Genomic DNA, 24115 nt, shown 5'->3' with positions numbered 1-24115 from the left:
AACCGCAACGCTCAACTTAAACGAGCGATGTCTACGTCAGCTTGCTTCTGCGTACCTTAACCAATGATAATAATGAAACTTCAATCTTCCAGAAGTCACGTGTTGAGTGAATGAATAGGCTATGGTAATTATTTTAGTCACTGCTGAAGACACAGCAAAACTTCCAAGAAAATGTTTCGCTGTGTTTTTTTAGTAAGGGTATGTTATGTTTTGTCATTGGTCTTCTGTAACGACGTCATTAATTGTGGGCGCTGCGATTGGTTGATGACTCTATAGTAGAGGCGGGAGCTTGCGAAGCATTCAAGGTTTATATGCAGCGTTGTTTCGGAAGCAAGAGTCATTCTGAGAGCACGTACGGAGTTGTAAACGCAGTGTTGCTTGTGACAATACACTTCTCAACATGAAGAGCGTACGAGGTGTCGTGCTTCTGTTTTTGGCAGCCGCTGTTCTTGTCGAGTGTTTCCCACGTAAGTATAACGAACATCGCTGTAGCTGGGGAGTTGTCGCTTCGATCGCACATCATTCTGTGTTTTTTTTTTGTCTAATAGGCCTAACTGTTATAGATAAATTTGTAAAATAGGGATACACGAAAACCAAAGTATACCGATACATCTTTCAATGTTTTTTTAGAAGTTACACTAATGCTATACTTCATACGTAATTTATGTAACATTTGTAAACATACGAGTTCAATTTACCAGCTAACAATCCTGAAAGTGCTGCGTATTTATCTGTTGATGATAACAGTAACATGTTTCTAAATTAATAGCGTGTTTAATTGGTACAAAGTGTCATAATTTTGAGTGTTTCAAATCTATACTTTCCATAGTTGTCTGAGTTTTCTCTGGATATTCCCATTCCCTCTGCCATTACTGCATAAATTCGCCATCTTTTATCATCTCACCCGTAATAATATGACCTGCTTTGTTAGTCAGTACTGTAATATATCCTTCTACACATACTTTGCTTCGTATGTGACCAGTATGTTGAGTTAAAACCAGTTTTAAATAATACTCGTATGAAAGTGCATTCAGTGTTTTGCAAAAGTTATGTTTTGTGCTATAGTTAATATGTCATTTCAATAAAACCTTCTAAATAACATATGAGTTCAAATTAAAAGCTAACAGTCATGAAATTTTTGCATATTTATCTGTTTATGAAACCAATGTTTTAAGTTGCACAAATTAGTATCATGTTGGAATTGGCACGAAGAGTCACTTTTGAGTGTTTTAACACGTGGAGAGAAATCAGTTTCTATTTTCGTTTCAAATGTTTAATTTCCATCATTATCACAGTTTTCTCGGGATACTCCAATTCCACCTACCATTACTGCTCCAAACTCCATATTACAGACGTGGACAAATTATTAGACTAAATTAATTTTATGTGCAACAAAGCTGTATTTATCGGCAGAAATAATGAACAAAAATGTATTTTGCACAGAAATAATGAACAGAAAATTGAGTCTGGAGGTTACTAATATCTTGTGAACATTCCCTTATTCTTTATTAACACGTTGATTTTGTCAGGGACGCTGGAAACCAAAGTTTGACACTTTCATTGAATATCAACATCATATAGCCAGATATCAGACAGTGCTTAAATGAGTACATGTTTTGTTGTAAGCCTCTTTTTCTTCACTTTCTTCTTCAGTATAGATCACAGATTTTCAATTTCGTTCATGTCCGGTCTTCTTGCAGGCCATGGGAGAACAGACAGTTGAATATCTTCTGTAGTATATAATTAAAACACCAGTAGTACCAACACAGCCAGACAAAATACTTAACCATTGGAAAAATATACCAGAAGGTATAAACAATCATATTTACAACAATAGAATCTCTGTGAATTATACTGATAGTTGATATGACGAATTATATTATGTTTCCAAGAAAAACGTTTTAGTCTAATAATTTATCCACGTCATTATCATCACACTGTGAGAATATGGTCATCATTGTCAGTCAGTACTGTAATATATTTTTCTGCACATCTGTTGCTTTGTGCATGATCTGTCTTTTGAGCTGAAAACAGTCTGAGATAATAAAAAGGTGAAGTTTTCCCTATCACAGGCAATGGAGGCCTCACATTACTATATAATCCGTATTGGTAGCAGTAGAAATTTCAGGCGTACGCGCATGCTGCCTTTATTCCTAAGATAAATAATCCTGGTACTCATTTCTGTTACGAGGTTGAGTGAACCCTAGGGACATGAAGAATTAGATAAATTGAAAAATCCATTATCCATTGGGAATCGAACCCGAGACTTTTCAGCATGCAGCGCAACACCTTTACCGCAAAGCAGCCGCGCGCCCCTTAGGATAATAACTGTAGAATATATATTTTTGCTTTGATATAATACGTAATTTTATGTTACCAACGAATTTAGTGATTGTGTTACTAATAAATAGGTGATAGACCTATGCCTACTTTTAAAATACTCGGCTATATTCCACATCTCATTAATCGATTAAATATGTAATCTATTTTTCGACATAAGATACTATAAATTGTAAAAATTGCTTACAGGCAATTTAAAAAATGTGTGTTAAAAGGGAAACGTATTTTATAAAATTATTATTCTAAAATTAATGTTACTAGAAATTTTTTACTGTTTCTTTTGCTTACATTGAGAGAGTATAATGCTTTTTAAAATTTCTTCACGATGAATATATTATCTTGATATACTACGTATCTGACATTATTATTATTATTATTATTATTATTATTATTATTATTATTATTATTATTATTATTATTATTATTATTATTCAAATTGCTGAAATGAACAAAATTTTTAAGTACGGTATTTTCTTCGCTGTTGCTGTAACACAGTACTTTAATTCATAACTATTCGCTTGCGCTTTTGTGTTTCTTGTCTAATGAGCTATATTCAGGCAGAAAGTTAAATTTTATGTAAAATTGTGCAGCTACGCCTGTAAACTTACTCTCCGTTGTTACCTGTGAGTATATCGAATTGCCGCACTATCACGGCGCTAGAAATGATACAGCTTTACCCGTAATACATAATACGGTAGTTATGTCAATGACGTCTGTGTTCCTTCCGTAACACGCTTACAAGTCATATAATAATATTAAATCCCATATTTGGTGCATTTATTATTAGTGAAAGTTTCTTTCTAATCTCGGAATACAAATTGTCGCGTTTCATAGAGATGTTGAAGCTTTCAGTAGCTGAAATAATAATAATAATAATAATAATAATAATAATAATAATAATAATAATAATAATAATAATAATAAATTATTTCTGGATAGTTTCATACCATACAAAATGAGAGAAGCTGTTATACGAGTGTGTTGGGTTTTATCCTAATGATTGGACGGAATTGTTTCGATACAGAAAGTTTCGATTGTTGCGGTACCTACTTAGTATATTTGATATTAAAAATTGTTATGAGTACCTACTAGAAGCAATATTATCAGTCTTGTTACTATATTCTTCTAGGCTAAACATCAGCATTTTTATGTTAGCAGTAATAGTCTTTAAACTATTAGATATCTATTTATACTTTTCACGTGTTGTTATTGTTTTAGAATATTAAACACTAGGGGTGCTATTCATAGACATTTCGCTAGCCCGCGCTACGAGCGTGCTAAACTAGCCCCGGCTATCCACTGGTTACTAGTACAGAATTCAAATCATATCCTATCGCTAACACTGGTTTATGAATACGAAAAACGCTGATCATCCACCGGAAGCCCGCGCTAAAAATGTCTATGAATACGGCCCTAAAATATCAAACTTTTTGCAACTTACGCGGTATTTTGAATTCCTTCTCCTCCTCTTCTTCTTCTTCTTGTTCGTCTTATTTTTTTTCTTCTTCTTCCTCATCAGAGTCTTCTTTTGACGTCTTTAAAACCTTTAAGAACCTTCCAAAAACCTATATTTTGGGCGTTTGTCCTCTAAAACAAAACTGTATCAATTAATAGCAATAAACTTTTATGCACAAGGCGGAATTCGAATCTAAGACAGTGGCTTGCACTCAGTATGCTGGATTCTTCTATGTAGTAAAACAACTACAACGAAATAATTTGACCTCTATGAGTGCTGAAGGTGACATCTGTCTGTCTATTGTATTTGTGGTTATTTTAGTACGCAGCTGAAAAGGTCTTACGATTGCTCAATACAACCATAAAAATTGTCACGTCTACTTTTATAGAACTTGACGGTCCATCACATGCACATAAAACCCCGATTAAAGAACTACATAACGTGACCTCTCCCTTGTCCTAACGTAACCTCAGAGTCAAGGTGATCTTTGTCGGATTACAAAAAGTCTATTACTGCACAGCTGGTCTGTCTGTAACATTCGATCAATGATACGTGATGAGTAGTGTGATGGATTTTATACGTGCTGAAATGTTATTTAAAAGGCCATCGTTATAGGCCTACATTCGCATTATTGCACAAAATTGACAGTATTTTCGTTCTGTATTGTTTCCAGCCATAATATAGTTGGTTACATGGCCATGAATTCTGCTGTTTTTTAATGTCTAGCGTTGCTTCAACAGTTATCACAAAAATAGCGACGGGACGGACCAAATATTTTCGATTCTTGAAAGTTACTGATGATGATAATTAATGATGATGGTAATGATGCTGATTGTTGCGATAGTAACCTTGATTTTCGTTACGTTAAAAATGCCTATCATAACTAACAATTCCAAAGACGTCTGAAAAATTGGGTATTTTGACGGCACAATTTTTACAATAAATTCTCGTGTCGCATTTCTGTGCTTAATTGTGTCTTTTTTCATGAAAGGAACTATGTATCTGTCTGTCTGTCTGTCTGTCTGTCTGTCTGTCTGTTCGTCCCTCAATCCGTCTGTCAGTCTTTGTCAGTTTCTGTCTGTATATTTTTATTTATTTATTTTATTGTTTTCTGTCATTCAATATATTCTATGTTTGAAACCTTACACCACGACATATCGAAACCCTTTCCTTAAACACTTAGGGTGCTATTCATAGACATTTCGCTAGCCCGCGCTACGAGCGTGCTAAACTAGCCCCGGCTATCGACTGGTTACTTGTACAGGATTCATATCATATATATATATATATATATATATATATATATATATATATATATATATATATATATATATCGCAAACACTGGTTTATGAATACGAAAAACGTTATTTCGCTGATCATCCACCGGAAGCCCGTGCTAAGAATGTCTATGAATATGGCCCTTTAGGTAGAATGGTTTCATCCAGATCCCTAAGGCAATAATGAAGTATCGTCCTAATGGGAAACGGTCACTTGGTCGACCTACGAAAAGATGGCAAGAAAATCGCTTTTTCAAGCCGTAACAGTTCTTATGAGACTAGTACTTGACATGATGATGATGATGATGATGATGATGATGATGATGATGATGATGATGATGATGATGATGATGATGATGATGATGATGATGATGATGATGATGATAAGTATAAACAAAAACTAACCTACAAGCTAGCTGCCAACACAAAAAAAGATTAAAAAAATAGCTTAAAATTTACCATTAAATCAAAAAAAAAATTATCCCATTACATGCCTCGAGAGCTCCTTAGGATGACAGAATAAGTTTTCCACCTTACGAGATAATCGGCACTAAGTAGCAGTAGAGATGTCAATCCTATCTGCTGGCCGTTTTTGCCCCAAGGAAATAGCCCTGGTACTCTTTCCTAATAGGAGCTAAGTGAATCCCAGGACCATAGTCCAGCCGAAAGGAATAGATCAATGTAAAAAATCCAACCCATGGCCTTTTTGCTTGTATGACAACGCCTTAACTGCGATGATACCCCGCATCGTATCATTGTAGTAATGAAAATATTATTACTTTTTGTTACTTCCAAACTTTGTTACCTAGCTAGAAACATTTTTTTTATTGTAAAAGGATCATAACTTTCTTCCACATCTATATTGTTCATCTGCATTCCAGAGAAAATTCAAGAAAGGAATTTCATAAAAATGTGAGCTTATTACTTTCGGAATGAAAAGAATCTCTAAAACTAATTAAATTTCATAGCGCACATTCTATGACTTAATTCACAGAAACATTACATTTTTTCTGCGGTCACGATACATGCACAAGTTAATTTTTAAACAATGTAAGGCACCAGTGTCAGGTAGACGTAGTCCAGTTTAAAAATAGTTCATTTTCATTTCGAGGCGTAAAAATATTAATTTAATTTAAACTCTCTGTAATTCGCCGTCGCTGTCTTCATCATGAACATCATAATCACAAATTAGAACTTATGGTCCGTCTCAGGAATCTGTAGAGTGAACCGGCGCATGTGGGGGCGGATTCTATCTGTGCCGCAGTGTATTGCGGACAGCATCAGCTCGAGGCCGCTAAGGGGTAAGATGCTCGCGGTACAGTGTTCAAATAGAAATGATCCCCTCTCTGCAAGGGATTAGTAGTTTCGTTCAACCAATGCCTCCCCCCAGAGCAAGTTATTGGTCCTAGCCCGCCCACATACTACTTGCGCACAGGTCTTATTTCGTCTTTCTGCTCCACAGATTCCTGGGAAGGCTACTAGGTGGGTTTGCCTTCTTCCTGTAGTGTTTAAAAATCTTCCTTTTTACGTATAACATCTTGGCTTTTAATCTGATGTTATTCTGAGATTTTGTTTTTATGAGATTTTAGACTTCCACTGTGATTGCATTCAGAAGCAGAGTTTTGGTCATTCCACCGTGTGCTGAAACTTAACATCTTTAAAGTTTAGGGACTACAAATCTGTTGTCGATTTGCAAAATGGGACATGTCCAAAATAACAAAGTGTTGGAAAATCGCAAAAACTATAACGAAGTTAACAAATTAAAATGTTCATATATATTTTTTTTTTCTAATTAGATCACTATGGGTACATATAGTCAGGATCCACGAACATTTTAATTTTTTAAGTCTGTTATGGTTTTTTGCGATTTCCCAATACATTGTTATTTTGGATGTGTCCCCTTTTGCAAATCGACGACAGAAATATAAGATCCATCTTCTTTGTAAATAATGCGACCTGAAGGAACACTATTCTCTTGGTCCCATTATGTCTAGTTACTCCAAACAACTTATATTTTTATTCACTTTCAAAACGTGTTAAATGTAATTATCTTTTGTATTTTTTTCGACTTTTGATGACTGGAGCTACTTTCAATGTTCTGATCCAAAGTGTGTACATAATTTTCAAAATCTTCCCAACGACAAATTGTACTTTTAATTCAGTTTCTAATTATGTACACTTAAATTTTCGATTTTTTATCTTTTGATTGCGTTCTTTATTTAGTATAGCACGAATAGATTATCAAGCGACGTCATAGCAAAGATTATGTCGACCACTATAGTATGTGGACCTCGTACATTCATGGTCACGGTTTTCCCTTGATGTGCGGTTTGCGGCATATGGCAGAAGACATGGTCTTATGTACTGGAGGTTGAGTTCGACGTTATATAATTGTGATGCAACTGACAATGATCCGAGGCAATATAACTGCTTATTCACGTCCATACGAGGGTTACGACAGCATCCATTCTATGATTATTAAGTGAAGACATTATTGAAAGAATTTTGGAATTACCGATGGTAATGATGATGACAACGATGATGATATTTTCCCCCCTTTTATATGGAAAAGAGACCTGAAGACTACCACCCCCGCCTGGGGTTTATTGTACTTTACCACTCCAGTTCTGTGAATAATATTTGTCGCTATACGTCGTCTACAGCACGCGCTACACTGTGAACTTAGCACAGGATATGCTAATGATGATAATGGTGAGTGGAGAAACAAATGGTGCCAAAATGGATCCCAGGTATAACGCCGAAAGTTACAAAGCAATTCTACTTCAATTCGTTGAGGGAAAACCTCGGGAAAAACTCCACCAGATAACTTGTCCCAATCAGAATTTGAACCCGGGCCTGCTCGTTTCACAGTCAGTTATGCTAACCGTTATTCCACAGCGGTGGACCAATAATAATAAAATTAATCATAAATCCTTGGTCCATCTGTGAGGATTACACACAAATATTAGACATTTGTGAATGTGAATGTAGTATAGTATATGTGGTTAACATGACGCAATACCTTCGCTTGAGACAACTCAGCATAAGTGGGTCTATGTCAACACGTGTCCATTCGATAGGCACATTGAATTTTAAGCTAGAATTTCTATCATTGAAATCACGGCAGAAGGTTAGTAATAATAATAATAATAATAATAATAATAATAATAATAATAAATTTAATAAAGTTTCGAACTGCAGAAATTATTCAGCGTCGAAATTTAATATGTACAGTAGTGGCAAAAAAAACCGGACCGACCCTTGTAGCTGATTTCAGAGCATTGTTCACAGTGACAGCACGATAGACTGGTTGGTAACTAAGACTTTCGTGGTTCGAATCCTGCCTGGAAAGGAAACTTTTTTTTGTTCCTTATTCAAATTTATTCCCAATACTTTTCGATTGCAGCGATATTTTAGTTCTTAATTAACTTATTATTCCCAGAACATGAATTTTACCAGCTTATTTTCTAATGGCTTTCGAAATGGGCTACGTCAGGAGTCGAAACTACAATTTCAATAGATTACTCGCTGTCTTGTGAATGCGGGCGTGGCATGCGCCTTGGCTCATTTCGGGGACTTCGATTATTCCGTCGGTCCGGTTTTTTTTTTTTTTTTTTTGCCACTGCTGTACAAGAACTGGCCGAAAAAATATTGCCCTTTACGCTTTGTCAGGGACAAGGTTCTTTCACATGCCGTAAATCTACAACACTGGACCCACAGCTTTACTTCCCTCCCAAAGGAAGCCATGCTAAAGATTTTTCGCCCCTTAAACTTAATCGTTCTCATTCGGATATTAGTTCGTGAACTTCAGCTCCAACGACCAGAAGGTTAAGCAGTAGACCATTGCGGAATACTGAATCTGCTAACATAAGCATAATATTAAAAGTGGCGGAATACAATCTTTGTGTTCCCTCCTAAACTTAGTTAATATGGACAAAAAGTAGAGATTTTTCACCGCTTTGGAGTAGTGGTTAGAGTGACTGGGAAACTAGCGGGCCCAGGGTCAAATCCTGGTTGAGACAAGTTACTTGGTTGAGTAATTTCAAGGGAAAAATTGTTCCGGGGCCGGGTGTCGATCCCGGGACCTTTGGCTGAACGCATCAATGCTCTACCGATTGAGCTACCCGGGAACTTCACCTAACACTGTCTAAATTCTTCCTTTGTCGGGTGAAGTTCCCGGGTAGCTCAATCGGTAGAGCGTTGATGCGTTCAGCCAAAGGCCCCGGGATCGATACCCGGCCTCGGAACAATTTTTCCCTTAAAATTGTTCAAGCCTGCTTCACAAGGAGATCCTGAAAGCTAGATTTGCATACTTGGTTGAGGTTTTTCTGGAGTTTTCTTTCAGCCCATTAAGAGCAAATGCTGGGTAACTTTCGGCGCCGAAACCACGGTTCATTTCGTCGTCATGATCATCATCTTCATCCATCCTGCCTACTTTCATACTCATGTCATCCTACTATACTGGGCGAACAGAATCCGACCTAATCGGTGCCCCAACCTCAGAACAGGATTCTTCAGTAGATCCCAAAAAAGTATGCCGAGGCACAAATGGCTAAATGCCAATATGCGCAGCATTATCAAAAAAAGTCTTCTAGAGATTAATTCTGCAGTGCTTGGGAAAAGTGACACAAGTCAGTTTCCACAAACCTTTTTTGATAATTTATTGACAACTTACGGAACATCTGCTCGCTTGGAAAAATATACATAAGTATTCCTCCCATTACAATAATTCATACAGAAAAAAAATCAAATCGACATAAACCAGTGTAAGTAGTCAATAAATTATCAAAAAAGGTTTGTGAAAACTGACATATGTCACTTTTCCCGAGCACTGCAGAATTATTCAAATTAAATTAACTTCAAGTTCAATTTATTTTTCTTACATTGCATATTATTTTCTTTACAGTAAAATAAATAAAAGTTCTTTATTAATAGGAAAGGTTATAGTTTGTTCCTTCTCCATTATTTGTGTGAATATAAGAATCTCCCAGCGTTTCGAAGGTAAACTGTATCTTCGTTTTCCGTTGAACAAAAAAGGGAAACAAGAAGTATATTCTGCTTGTTTGGATCATTATAATGATTAAATCAACGTGACTGATGCTACTAATGGTTGTAGAATCGAATTAATTTAATTTACAGAACCAATAAGTATTATTCCAAAGAAAACTGATTAAAAATAACAAATTATATATTCGTTTATACTTTAGTGGTGAATATTTCATATTACGTGTAGGAAGAAACTTTAGGTTCTTATATAGACGTCACGTCACTTTCCCCGGATGTAGTGGTTTGGGTAGGTTCAAGATAACGCAGAGCGATAAGGAAGTTCAAACGTAATTACATTCATTTATCGACCGCAGAATGTTAGTGCACACCTGATAAGTTCGAAAATGCAGCATAATCAATATTGGTAACGGTTAGAGAAGCTTAGACATGCAGCTTCTAACATAGATTGTACTATTTACTTTCGCCCAGTACATTCAATTTGACCATGACTTTTCCTTTCTCCACTTTATCATATCACTTTTTAATTATCGACTTCTTACTTCGGTACAAGTCTGTTACTCAATACGCGTCAATAGATATCATGACTAAGGTTTATAAAATTAGGACAAGGAATTCACGAGAAATGTAGGCTATCTCACCTGGAGTTCTACGTGAAGGGTGAAGGAATTAAACACAAATTAAATCTGAAACTTTGTGTTCCAAAAGAAATTGTATCACGTTATAAGGTCGCATGCAGAATAATTTATTATTATTATTATTATTATTATTATTATTATTATTATTATTATTATTATTATTATTATTATTATTATTATTATTATTATTTATGGCGGAACACGCCGGAACGGTGTTCTGGCACCTTTTTGTTGTATTTTTCATCGTGGAACAGAGAAATATGTTAATAATTACGTTTTCAACATAAATCACGATTACGCCTTGGAAGTCTAAAAGTTGGACGAAAAGGAGGTTAAAAACGACAAAATGTCCGTGCACTCTACTGGACGCTGATCTTCCCGTTCGCTGTAATAGAGTTCCACCTCCTTTTTCTCTATAAGGAAAGCACTGATTGTTGTTATTATTATTAAGTAGTAGTATATAATTATTTTTTTATGTTTCCTTTTCTGCCAGTACTTATAAAAATTAATTTCCGTTCGCGACATTGTATAATATAGAGTGGAAGTGATATGACTGTGCAGGTTCAAGGAGCAATATAATACATTAAAATAAATAAAATAAACTATTGTCCGTTTTGTAATAAAGTGCATGTTTAATTAGAAAATAGTTCGCAATTTTGCTTAGTTTGGCAACAGCGCGTCGCAGCCTCATATACGAATACGCACACGCACTCCGTCTGAACAGCAGAGTTCCGATCCCTTAATTACTCCATTAAGGTTGCCGGACTTCCTATGGTACTTCAAATCTCCGGACCGACCTACCTGACTGTGGTTTTTCCATTATTTTCCACAGTTACTTAGGCAAATGCCGGGTTGGAATTGTCATTGCCACGGTCCATTTCCCTTCCTCTTCCCTCTAAAGAAAGAATTTAGATTTCATATATTATTTATCTTCATCATCTCATTTCATAGGCATATTAAGGTCATGACGCATGTCTTCATCCGCTTACGGAAGGAGCGTCCTCTCCGAAACCGTCTCTGGTTCCAAGCCTTCAGCAATATGTCTGCCAGGATTCATTCAGTAAAATCACTTCCAAGGGCCATTTGAATGGATCCTGTGCTGCTTGGTTACCTTGGCGGTATGAACTTAGGGCGGGGAGGTGCAGGGTGATCGGGTGGGGGTCTCATGCGGCCGGTGGGCTGGTACAACTCATCCTCATTCATCCCATAATTCGGGGTGAACAATAGGCCTCAGTCTGGCCGACGTGCTGAAGGGTCGTCCCTAACCCGCCCCTAGCCACAGTTCCCTAATCCCTAATTCTAACGGCAGGAAATACACGATACATGTTAATCTTTAAATTTAATTTGCAAGAAAATCGTTTATTTCATTGAAAAACTGTAAAGGGATGAATTACTCCTTACCAGTTTCTCTATTGATGAGTCAAAATCAGAATGGTACGGGTAGTACTTATCGAGTAAGTGTTGACATTTTAGGAGAAAAATATTTTTTCTGAGAAAAGTATTCATTAGGACTAATATGGTATTAGAATTTTTGTTATACTCTGAGCAAAGAATAAACTGTTAAAATCTGCACAGTTATATCACAGTCTATATATATACAGTCACGAAGCTTGAGTTGTGAGGGTGCTAGGAACAATAGACTGTGCCGGTATTATTTCGCATTGTCTCTAATGAGGCGATATTAGCGATCCTAGTGGTTAGCAACTATCTATGGATGCATATTTATTATATATTGAGCTTCGTGACTGTACATACTAGACTATGGTTATATTACTTCCATCCTGTGTATAGTGAGGTAACAAAGCATGAAAAAAATTGGCAAGTTTCCAATACTGCAGATTTATTTATCCAAATACGTTCACTGATTTTTTAAGTCAATTGCATTGACAATCAGGACAGCTGAAGTCTCCATACACTTGTGTTACTCCAATGCATAAGAACAGAATGCAGCCTTCAGTATTGCAGTTTCTACGATTCCAAATAAGAAAGTGGGATGCCACACATCACTACACTTCACTTGCGCTAGTCGGCCTTCATTCGACCCGTCATCGGACTCTCTGAGTAATTTTTGTTACATCATTTCCGTAAAATGAGGATGTACACTGAATTAATGAAGCTAGCATCCATACGTATTACAAACAATGAGAGTCTTCACTCAGCCATGCTAAATTATAGTGCGTGCCAAAAAAATGCTACCCACTTGTCTCATTATTTTAAATTAAGTGTTATTTGTGTGTCAAAAGTGTAAAGTCGCAAAGGGGTTCTTCAACTGTCACACACCTGTCGAGGTTTACCCTATCATTGGCAATTTGATTTAATTAAAACTGTAAAATTATTGTTGTTATTGTTATTATCACTATTATTATATTGAATCATCGTCTCCATCATCATGTTTCAAGTATTAAAACCGTTCACTGTTTTTATATGGAGGAAGAGATCGAAGTCTCACAAGCAAACATTCTGATGAGGACAGATAGAAAAATTAGTTTTTTTTTCTTCCACCATGTTAATAATGTCAAAAGAAGTGCTTATACAAATTTTGGCCACTCGATCGCAATGACGAGGCCGTCCAGAAAGTGATTTTTCCCTGAGGAATTATGCAGAAAAAAAGCATAATTGCACGGAAATATTTATTGAAACAGATACAGCAATTGTTCGTTATTTGTCAACATAACCACCACTGGAATTGAGACATTTGTCATACCATGGGATCAATTTTTGTATTCATGTGTCATAGAATTCAGCCGTCTGGGATCTGAACCAGCGTTTGACAGCCGTCTGCACTTCTCTGTCGATCCCATGATAGGCCTAGAACAAATGTCTCAATTCCGGTGGGAAAATAGCTCAATAATTATTTGCTGTGTCTGTTGCAATAAATTTTTCCAATAAAATTGTGTTTTCTTTCTGTTAACGCCACCTGGCGAACTTATTTTCTTACGTCCCTAGTAATTGCGGTCGAGTGGCCAAAATTTGTATAAGCACTTATTTTGACATTATTAACATGGTGAAATAAAAAAATTTACTGCCCCCATCAGAATGTTTGCTTGTCAGCTTCCACAGCAACAGTCAGGAATTTGTATCTTCAGTAGCACAATATCACCAATTTGAAAAACATGTTAAGAAAGTTTCGACTTGTGTCGTTGAAACTCCTGCAGATATCATCTGACCATCCTCTCCAGAAAAGTTGCAGCGAAACTTTACATTCAAAATCCTTTTAGTTAATAAAATTCGTCTTTTCATAAGAATGAGCTATCATAATTTTAAGATCTTAACTTAGTGTTTTTATTTTGCTTATCCAATAACTCTTACTTGTTCGTTGTGCCCAGTTATTTGTTTCCGGAATCCATTAAAGAATATAGTAGGCTATATGTAAATAATATGTTCCACAGTATTTATTTTCACTTTCTCTGTAAAAAAAATACAGTTACGCTCATGTACCCGTAACAATTCTATCTAATAAGAGAGTTTCGATTTAACTTTCGGCCTTTTGTTTACCCATCTCCGTTCCACTCGCATGAAACCGTAGTGTGTAACTGGCGAAACATGATTTTGTCATAGTTTCTCAAAATGTAATTACGTACTGAAGGTAAAAGGAAGGTTACTTGCGTGACGTTAGCGAAGAACACTGGGTTTAACTGGTCTTCGAATTATCGATTTCTTACTTTCCACCATTTTATCGGTATCCCGCGATAGAAAAGCTATATACGCTGGGATAAACAAGTTGATTTCATATGTACAAGTGTAAAAGTGTAAGAAGACAATTTATAAATCCATAAAACTTCGAAATTTTATCACTAAGAAGGCATTGAGAATAGTATTTTTAGCTTTAATACAATCATTAACACAGTAAGGTATAATAAATTGGGGTGGAGTAGCATCACCTGTACTTAATCCATTAATTTTATTACACAGAAGATTAATAAAAATTTGTCTAACCAAAAATATGGATTACCCAACAAATTTAATTTATACAGATTTTAAAGTATTAAATATTGAAGAAATGTATAAATATAGTTTACAAAGGGCCGTATTCATAGACATTCTTAGCGCGGGCTTCCGGTGGATGATGAGCGAACTAACGTTTTTCGTATTCATAATCCAGTGTTAGCGATATATGATATGATATGAAGTAACGAGTCGATAGCCGGGGCTAGTTTAGCACGCTCTTAGTGCGAGCTAGCAAAATGTCTATGAATAGCACTCTAACTTACTACCACAAAAATCGAATAAAAATAAATCTAATAGATATGAATATCGTACTCGAAGACAAAAGTCTACTTTTCCATTAATTGCGCCTAAATATCATACAAATGCAGCACATAATCTAAACATGGTGCTAGTTTCGGTCCAACACTTTACAATAAAATTATAAATCTTTTTCCAAATTTGAAATATTTTAAAATTGAACTTCATAAAAAATAAGTTTATAAAATTATTCCTTGTATATAATACTGACAAATGTGTGTATTTTTTACCTTTCTATTTCTATCGACTATATTCATGTTTTTATTGAATGTCATTGGCTTCTGCTTGATTGTTAATTTGTATTAAATGTGTTTTTTTCTCTTCTTTCTCTCTTCTGTGTATTTAGTAAATTGTCCTTGTAAATTATTGGCTAAGAGCACATCGTACACGAGCCTGGCTCTTACGGTAGTGGCTATAAACATTTTTTGTTGTATACTTTGTACACCCAAGAAAAAATTAAGGGAACTTTTTCTTCCCTTCCGCCCTGAGTACTTCGGTCAGTATTTGCATCAAGGGCGGTTCTTATATTGGATAAACTATTGGTTATTCAAATGTTTAGATTTTCTATCAACAAGTAAGAGAGAAAAACGTTTCGTCACTAAGGTCAAATATTTCTTTAATTTATGTTGTTTATCCCTGGTTGTGGATCAGAGTAGGTAGAGAACTCCTGCATGAGAAATGTTGGAAATTTGCACCTGAAAGAATGTAATCGTAGATAATTTGTTAAACATTAATTTTCCTGACAGTAATTTGCTTATTTTAATTTCTGCAAAATAAGTAGGCCTGTAAGTAGGCCTAGTAAGTATCTGTCTTAACAGCAGCCATATTTTAATTTGAAACATTTAATTGCAGGCCTACATGATGAAATAAAATGAGTCTTAATGTTTCCTCTGAAATTAATAATAGAACGTTTCTAAATGATAGGAATACCTTTGTTCTCACATCAGGATGGTACTTCATTCTCTCGACTTATGTGTTCAAGGCGTGATTTGTTCATAACATACAGTCGAGCAGATAACGATGTTGGTTTTTCCGTTTCCTGTTTGCCGTTACGGGGACCTCATTTACTTCTATAATACGCATTCTTTTGTTATCAAAATGGAAATTTATGTAGATATAATGCTATGAAATCACTGTAAGAACAAAAAAAAAAGATGGCGCTTGTTGCATTGTGCATTATGTCGAGAATATAATGAAACTGTTCAAACGCATCGTTGAAATGTAAATAAGTGGCAAATTGCTATGATTCATAAAAAGTACACAATTTAAGTTATTCGAGAAATTAGTTCAGAGTAAATATTGGAGGTAAATTACGTGTTTTATGACATATGGAAATGTCACATTTCATAATATTTGTAACAACTGTCTTCCAACTGAACCCCAATTGAAAAATATTTCATTTTTGTGCCCCAGCAATAATTTTTCTGTAGCCTATATGTGCTCTTATTCTGTGTTTGTACAGAGTGGGCCATGTCACGTTACTCCTCCCAATTGTTTCATTTCACAATTAACTAACAATAACGCAGGACTGGGCAGCAAGAGCGGATTCTACTCTCTCACGGGGAGCCATATGATTTCTCTTCATCCCCTTTCTTCCCCGCCGAACATTGCGCAGCGTTGATTCAGTGACGGATGAATATTAAGCGTCCCCGTTTAGAGTCTGGATCCGTTCTCGATGCCCACCCCTGAACTAACGACTCATATACATACACGTAGGCTACCTTATTTATCCAGAAGATCTATGTGTGCCCCATCATTATCATGATGTAACTGAATACGAGGTTTTGCGAAGAAAATCTTCTGTTATATTCCTGAATGCTTCTGCCACAGCAAAATTGCAATGGATTAATTGCAAAAATATTAAAATATTAAATTATTAAAAATATTAAAATACTCAAAATATTAAAATAAAATATTACAAGGATAACGTGACTTATGGCCCTCCCTGTAGTTTGTTTTAACGGTGCTCTTACGTCATGTTGACTTCGTGTCTAAGGAACGCGTTTCTTGTAAACATATAAGTTTGATTCAGAATTTTCAAAAGAGTGAGTACGAAACATATCAATCCTTAAGGATGATGATGATGATGATGATGATGATGATGATGATGATGATGATGATGATGATGATGATGATAATGTATCTACAAATTTTAATTGATATGCTTTCCACCGTCCACAGGACATAGAATAAAGCACTTATTAATATTAAAGATGTTATTAATTTGTCCTACAGAATAATATCTGTAAAATTGACAATTAATATTTGAGGAGAAAAATTCGCTCCGGCGCCGGGGATCGAACCCGGGTCCTAGGTTCTACGTACCAAGCGCTCTGACCACTGAGCTACGCCGAATTCAATCCACAGCACCGGACCGAACTCTCCTCCTTCAATGTTTTCCTTTGTAGCCTAACTCCAAGTTAGGCGTATACGTTGACGTTTTATGTCCAAGTCAACTGCCATTATACAAGGGGCGCACTCAGCTGAGTGACTGTTTGGCCGGGATTCCGCAGTTAAGTGCACAGTGATCTGTACAGAAATATTCACTGCTAGCTATGAGAATATTAAAGATGTTATTAATTTGTCCTGCAGAATAATATCTGTAATATTGACTGACGTAGCTCAGTGGTCAGAGCGCTTGGTACGTAGAACCAAGGACCCGGGTTCGATCCCCGGCGCAGGAGCGAATTTTTCTCCTCAAATATAACTTATTATTAATGTTATTTACCTAATAGCTTTAACCTTTGACTGTAGAATTGTTTAAATTCCCTAATAGTTAGGGCGGACATTGACACTTGTCTAACGATTTCACACATACAATCACATCCTCGTTATTGCGTTTGAGAACCATCCTGTAGGTGTGGTGTCACCCCTAGAACGTGTGTGAAATGAAGTAAGTCCGCCTAGCTGTCTCCCACATGGGCAATGTTGTTGGCAACCCGCATGAGTGGCGACGACACACATTCGATGGGGACAGTTCAATGCCCGCGAACGCAGCTGTTGCTCAATGAGATTTATAGAAATTTAGCAATAACTTCTATGTTGGTCGTGAACTCTCGACTTATGTTGCAAGATGCAGTAACATTCACTTTTCAATGCATCTCCTGAAGGTCGCTGTTTTATGAAATGAAGTCTTCGTGTGTAGAAATACACAGACTTCCGCTTGTAAATAATATCTGTTTTCGTGGAAAAGGAAGATCGTAATTTTACTTGCATTTTGATCATATTAAATTGCTTATAAAATTTATGATGACCTTCAACGTTTGTATTCATTACCAAATTGCACTCAGACTAATAAACATGAACTCGCAAGCAAACGTTCTGATGGGGGCAGATAAAAAAGTTAAATTTTTTTTCCAACATGTTAATAATGTCAAAAGAAGTGCTTATACAAATTTTGGGCACTCGACCGCAATTACGAGGCCGTCCAGAAAATGATTTTCTCTGGGGCCGTTTATAGAAAAAAGCACAATTGCATGGAAATATTTATTGAAACGGAAACAGCATTTGTTGCGTTGTTTGTCAACATATCCCCCACTGGAATTGAGACATTTGTCATACCATGGGATCAATTTTTTGTGTCGTAGAAGTCAGCCGCCTCAGATCGGAACCAGCGGTTGACTGCGTCTGCACCTCTCTCTGTCGATCTCATGATATGAGAAATGTCTCAATTCCGATGGAAAAAATGTTGAAAAATAGCTCAACAATTGCTGTTTCCGTTCCAATAAATTTGTCCAATGAAATTGTGTTTTTTTTTTTTTTTTTTTTTTTCCGTTAGCGGCTCCTGGCGAACTTATTTTTTTACGGCCTCCTAATTGCGGTCGAGTGGCCAGAATTTGTATAAGCACTTCTTTTCACATTATTAACATTGTGGAAGAAAAAAATTTAACTTTTTTATCTGCCCCCATCAGAACGTTTGCTTGTCAGCTGTAGCTCTATCAGCAAACTGAGATCCATAAAGAGTCCACCTAGTTAGGAAGATCCACCATGTGAACTCCGTAAGTTTTCGTTACATAGATTCCATTAGTAGGGTGAAACTCTTTAAATCTAGTTAGGAATTTAATGACTGTAATGTAATAGCAACTACTTCTGCCATTTTAATTGATGCCCCGAGAGCCTAAACAACTCTAACCAGTTTTTTTTATGATAACTGTACTGTAATTGACTCATGGTAACTTCATGACTCAATTTAGGTCTCTCTATGCCCTATATCAGTTGTAAGCCTACATATTCAAGCTCGTACGGGCTCAAGTACTTAGCGGACAGATTGTTCTGCGCGCGGGTTAAATTTCTGATCGTTTTAAATCCCCGTTTTCATGGAATTTTCAATACGGTAATCGTATTCAAGTCCCGCGCCGTAGCGTCGTGGTTTAAGGCATCCTGCCTGGGACTCGCGTTACGGAATGCGCGCTGGTTCGAGTCCTCACGGGAGAAGAAATTTTATGAAATTTCGGCCAATGTATGGGACCGGTGCCCACCCTTCGGCCAATGTATGGGACCGGTGCCCACCCAGCATCGTGATGCACTTGGGGAGCTACGATAGGTAGCGAAATCCAGTTACGCAAACCAGCTATTACGGCTGGGGTGCTCATCATGCTAACCACACGATACCTCCAATCTGGTTGGATGATCGTCCACCTCTGCTTCGGCATGTGGCCGTGAGTCCAGCAGCCGGCTGGTCGGTCTTGGCCCTTCGTGGGCTGTAGTGCCATGGATTATTATGAATCTATTCAAATTGATTTTAATATTCCATGAAAACGTGGTAAATAAATGATCAAGTTGACATTCAAATGATTTCTTATTTCTTTCCTTTTTCTTAATGGTTCATTCTTAATGTTATAATGTAATTGAGACCGAAATGTATGATTGAATAATAGCTACTATAGATTATAGTACTAATAAAATTTGGGTAGTCGATTTAATAATTTTACTCTCTCGCCTTATATCTTACCTATTATGTCCATAATTACAACAATCCTTACGATGCCGATTACAGTTCTACAGATTCGCATCATCTTCTCTTTTCCTTCTCTTTCGTCACTATTTCTGTTTAACAGTTCATCGAATATAAAATGTGAAAGTAAAGCAATGTATTCAATGACTAAGCACCACTCCATAGGGGAGTGTTTAAGTGAAAGCAAGTCCTTGTTAACGGTAGCCTATCCTCAACACAAGCCAATGATTACTTTGTGACCTTCGTTGACATACAGTACCATGTGGATAGGATACAAGTACCTTCTGAATAGGTGACTGAAATTGGGATGGCGTTGAAATCAACTTTAGTGAACTTTTGTCTAGAATTTTAATCTTGCCACGAAATACAAGTCGCATAATGAAGCTTGTAGTTTTCCCGAAGTGAGGGATTTTATCTATTTTATTGACATAATAATCTCTATCAGTTTAACAAGATGTAACTTACTGACCTCATGTTGTAAGCAAACAAATGTCCGTATAGAGGTCACGGCCTTTTACTCTAAAGAAGCATCTGAGATATCAGCCCATCTGAGAATTCTATAGATCGTAAAAAAGTAGCTTTTATTACCTCCGCCGTGCTTTTATTGTTAAGGATCTGTACATGGTACCGGATCTTCAGCGAGTGGATATGTAATGTAAATTGTGTAATTAAATGATTTGCTCCGGTACACCTCAAATGGTCCAACGTTGAGGCTATGTGGATAGCGCGTGCGCTTCCCAACCAAGCGGTCCGAGATTCGATTCCCGGCGTTGAGCAATGGAAAAAAAAAAGATCTCCGCCCACAGGACTGGGTGTTTGTCTATTGTCTTGTGATTGTTCTGTGATGCCTCTGCGGTGGTCATGTGCCATGTTAACCACATGTCCATGGAGACCCGCACTTGTGAGATGTCTAGTATGTAATTTAGTGATTCCCCTCCCCTACCTGCAGTGTAATGTAAAATGGAAAAGGTGAGGTTAAACCGACAAAGAAAGAAGAAGACAGCTCAAATAATAACTCATCCAGTTTCAAATTCAGTCAACTCGGATTAGTTTCCCAACTGGGTTCGCCAAGCCTGAAATAGGCCTATACTCCTATCTATCACGGACGAGGTTATTTTACGTGCCATAAATCTAACCGTACCTAGCTTTACCTCCCTCACGGAAAAAAACGTGCTAATTATTTTATTGCACTCGGCAGGGCTTGAACACGCGATCCTCGGGTCCAATGGCTAGCATGTGAACCACTGGAGCATTAAGAATGACACAACTGGATAGAAATCAATTTGATTTTTTTATTGTATGGACGATGTTTAGGTAAAGGCTGGTTCACAATAAACTGGGAACGGAAACGAAAACGAGAACGAGAACGGAAATAATGTTAAATATATTTATTTTAACAATATTTCCGTTCTCGTTCTCGTTTTCGTTTTCGTTTCCGTTCCCGGTTTATTGTGAACCAGCCTTAAAAGGGCTTAATCCTCATTTTTTAAATGTGACTTTTTTGCTGTAATTAGGCTACTGTAAATAGTTAAAATTTAATTACAAAACGTGAATATATGTCTTTTGACAATTGTGTTTACATTCCTTCATTTACCTTTCTCTCCGTCTCAGCTAACATCTTAAGCAGACCCTGTCCTGCTGTTGTTGCTGAACTTGTTTCAGGTAGTTCTATGTGACATTACCTTCTTCTGTCCTGTGATAGTACTGTGGTACGTATGAAGTAGGTCCACATTTCAGCTTTACCCTTAAAAAATTCGTTTCCTTCGATGGAATAAAGTCACAAGGAGTGATACAAGTGACCTACTGGATTGGAGCTCACATAGATTCTTTCCCGCAGCCTCAAAGTCCATTGCAAGGGCGCGCGCTCGCATCAATTTTTAGTTACTTTTCTACCTTTTATCCCAATTTATTGATTCATTCATCTTTCTTTTCTTTCTTTTATAATGAATTCTCTCTTTCAAATGAACAATGCTCTATAAATAAAGTTTAATTTCATTTGTGCAGGTAATAGTCTTGGAAATAATCGGTATATGGTTTATATGTATAGATAGGCCTATACCAGATGAGTAAAACGTATGTTGCTTCTCAATAATTTATTACTTTTTATCTTATACATTTCTTCAATAAGTCTCACTTTTCTTTTATTTCCTTACTTTTCCAATAATTTCATTCAAGATTTTTCCTTTTCTTTCTTTCTTTAGTCACTTCCCTAGTTCTTTCTTTCAGTATTTTATCATTTTTTCCCATCCAAAAATTTCCTTATCTTTAAACACTTATCCGTTCCCTCCTTTTGCCATTACTCTCTTTCACTATTCCCGTATTACACTTTTCATAAAATATCTAGTTCTTTCGTTCTTATCTATTCTATAAAGTAACTAATAATAATGTGTTAAAATTTAATTATAGATGTTTTTTTTCTTTTGTGGGATAAGCCCTTTTACCTGAACACCATGGATATTATTTTCTTTACTCTTAATTAAAAAAAAATTAAATTCCTATTTTCTCGCTTAATACTTGAGCACATACTGTATTAAAGTGTCTCCAGATCAGCTGAGGAATTAATTTGTAGAGGTCAACGTGTTTTTCAAACAATTTCTTTCCTGATTTCCTGCATCTGTTGACATTCAAGCCGTCATTTCCCTCATCGTCTGTTCGTTAGCACCTCTTCAAGGCGTCATTCGGCAAACATGACATTAGTCACGATTCGGAGTTTGCAGATCGTTTAGTATACAAATTCATGCAGCTGTGCTAAAAGGATGTTCGTATGGAATATTCCTTGGCAGACCTTTTAAGTACAGAGACACGCACTCACTTCGGTATCCTGCTGTAGACTTTTACGTAGATGTTGACTAATCAAGGTGAACAACAGACTTTGCGGAAGGAGCAAGGTGACACGTCAGGCCGCTTGAAGGTAGAACGTCTACTAGAACAATAATCGTTGCTGAAGTTTCTATGACGGATGACTAAGAATAATTCTCTCCCTCCTAACCGGACTTAAAATGCCATGTCGTCTGAATGGATTAAGCATTATTCATAGCAAACACCGTGAAATCTGTTGTAACTCCAGACAATATCATATAATTTCATTTTCTAAGTAATTTCTTATGAAATCACAACATGTCTTATTCATCAACAAATATTTACTGTCTGATGTGATTCAGTGTTAATTTAACAGGCTATGCAGAGGTTGGGATTGCATATATTTTTATACGTTCTTAAGTGTATTAGTAAGATGGCTATAAGTGGCGACCTTGTCTCACGACTCCTAGAAAAGGATAGCAAATGTTCGAGCTGTAAGACCGGATTGAACCTGCTATAGCCTGCAGGATCTGCAAAAAAAATCCGCCCTCTTAAGCTGGACGTAATCCCTTTTAGAGAAGACTTGTTTTATGCACACAAAGTAACACGGCTCGAAATTAAAACTGTCATTCCTTCTATAAGAATTGATAGATATCGTAATTAACATTGCAGTACAGTAGAATCTTTGAAAGAAAAATGGTGCAATGTATTACGCACGTGATCTTACATCATATGATTCATACTTGTCAACTGTTGAGAAATGTAAGAATGTGTTATGCTTATACTAAAACATTTAGTCCAGCAGAGAGATAAAACTTGCTAACCTCATTCATCAAATATGTCTTAATTACAAGTATTGAGAGTTTTCATGCCCCTAGTGAGGCATCAGTTCATGTTTAACTTTTTAGAACTGATATTAGACGAACATTATGATGGATTCTCATGATTCGGGTCCATCCTTATGCCAGACCTCCACTTAAGGCACATCACATTGACAATGGACAAATATATATGTTTTTAGCGGAATTCGAACCCATGACCTAGTTCCTACGCAACGTTAAAGCTACGCACTTTACTCTTTGCGAACATAGCGGCCATCCCGTTTCCATTATAAATAGACTGAAAACAAATGAGCTCTCATTGTATTAATTGTAAATTTTTACTGTGATTTATGTTAATACTGTTTTCAAAATACTGTAGAAAAATAATTGTCTTAATTGCAAATAGTCCGTGGTAACCATAAAGTAAGAATTAGCCTATGGCCGTCACACTTTATAACAAATCTGAAACATCACAGTGAATAGGACTACCACAGTCTAATATATATAGTCACGAAGCTTGAGTTGATGAGGATACTAGAAACAATAGACTGTGCCGATACTGTTTCACATTGTATGTCAT

General features: G+C 36.4%; 1 protein-coding gene across 1 annotated transcript in view; it reads left to right on the top strand.

Moving 5' to 3' along the window:
- The first annotated feature begins 308 nt into the window (after positions 1-308).
- vir-1 (virus-induced RNA 1) overlaps positions 309-24115 on the top strand; it is a 35654-nt gene continuing 11847 nt past the window's right edge. The window contains exon 1 of the mRNA XM_069830706.1: positions 309-467. Coding sequence (XP_069686807.1) covers positions 401-467 — 67 coding nt within the window. The 5' untranslated portion in view covers positions 309-400. The remainder of the gene's footprint in view (positions 468-24115) is intronic.

The sequence above is a fragment of the Periplaneta americana genome, chromosome 7 (assembly GCF_040183065.1).
Source record: "Periplaneta americana isolate PAMFEO1 chromosome 7, P.americana_PAMFEO1_priV1, whole genome shotgun sequence".
NCBI lineage: Eukaryota > Metazoa > Arthropoda > Insecta > Blattodea > Blattidae > Periplaneta > Periplaneta americana.
Note: the sequence above shows the minus strand (reverse complement) of the source record. Positions and strands in the feature narration are given on the sequence as shown.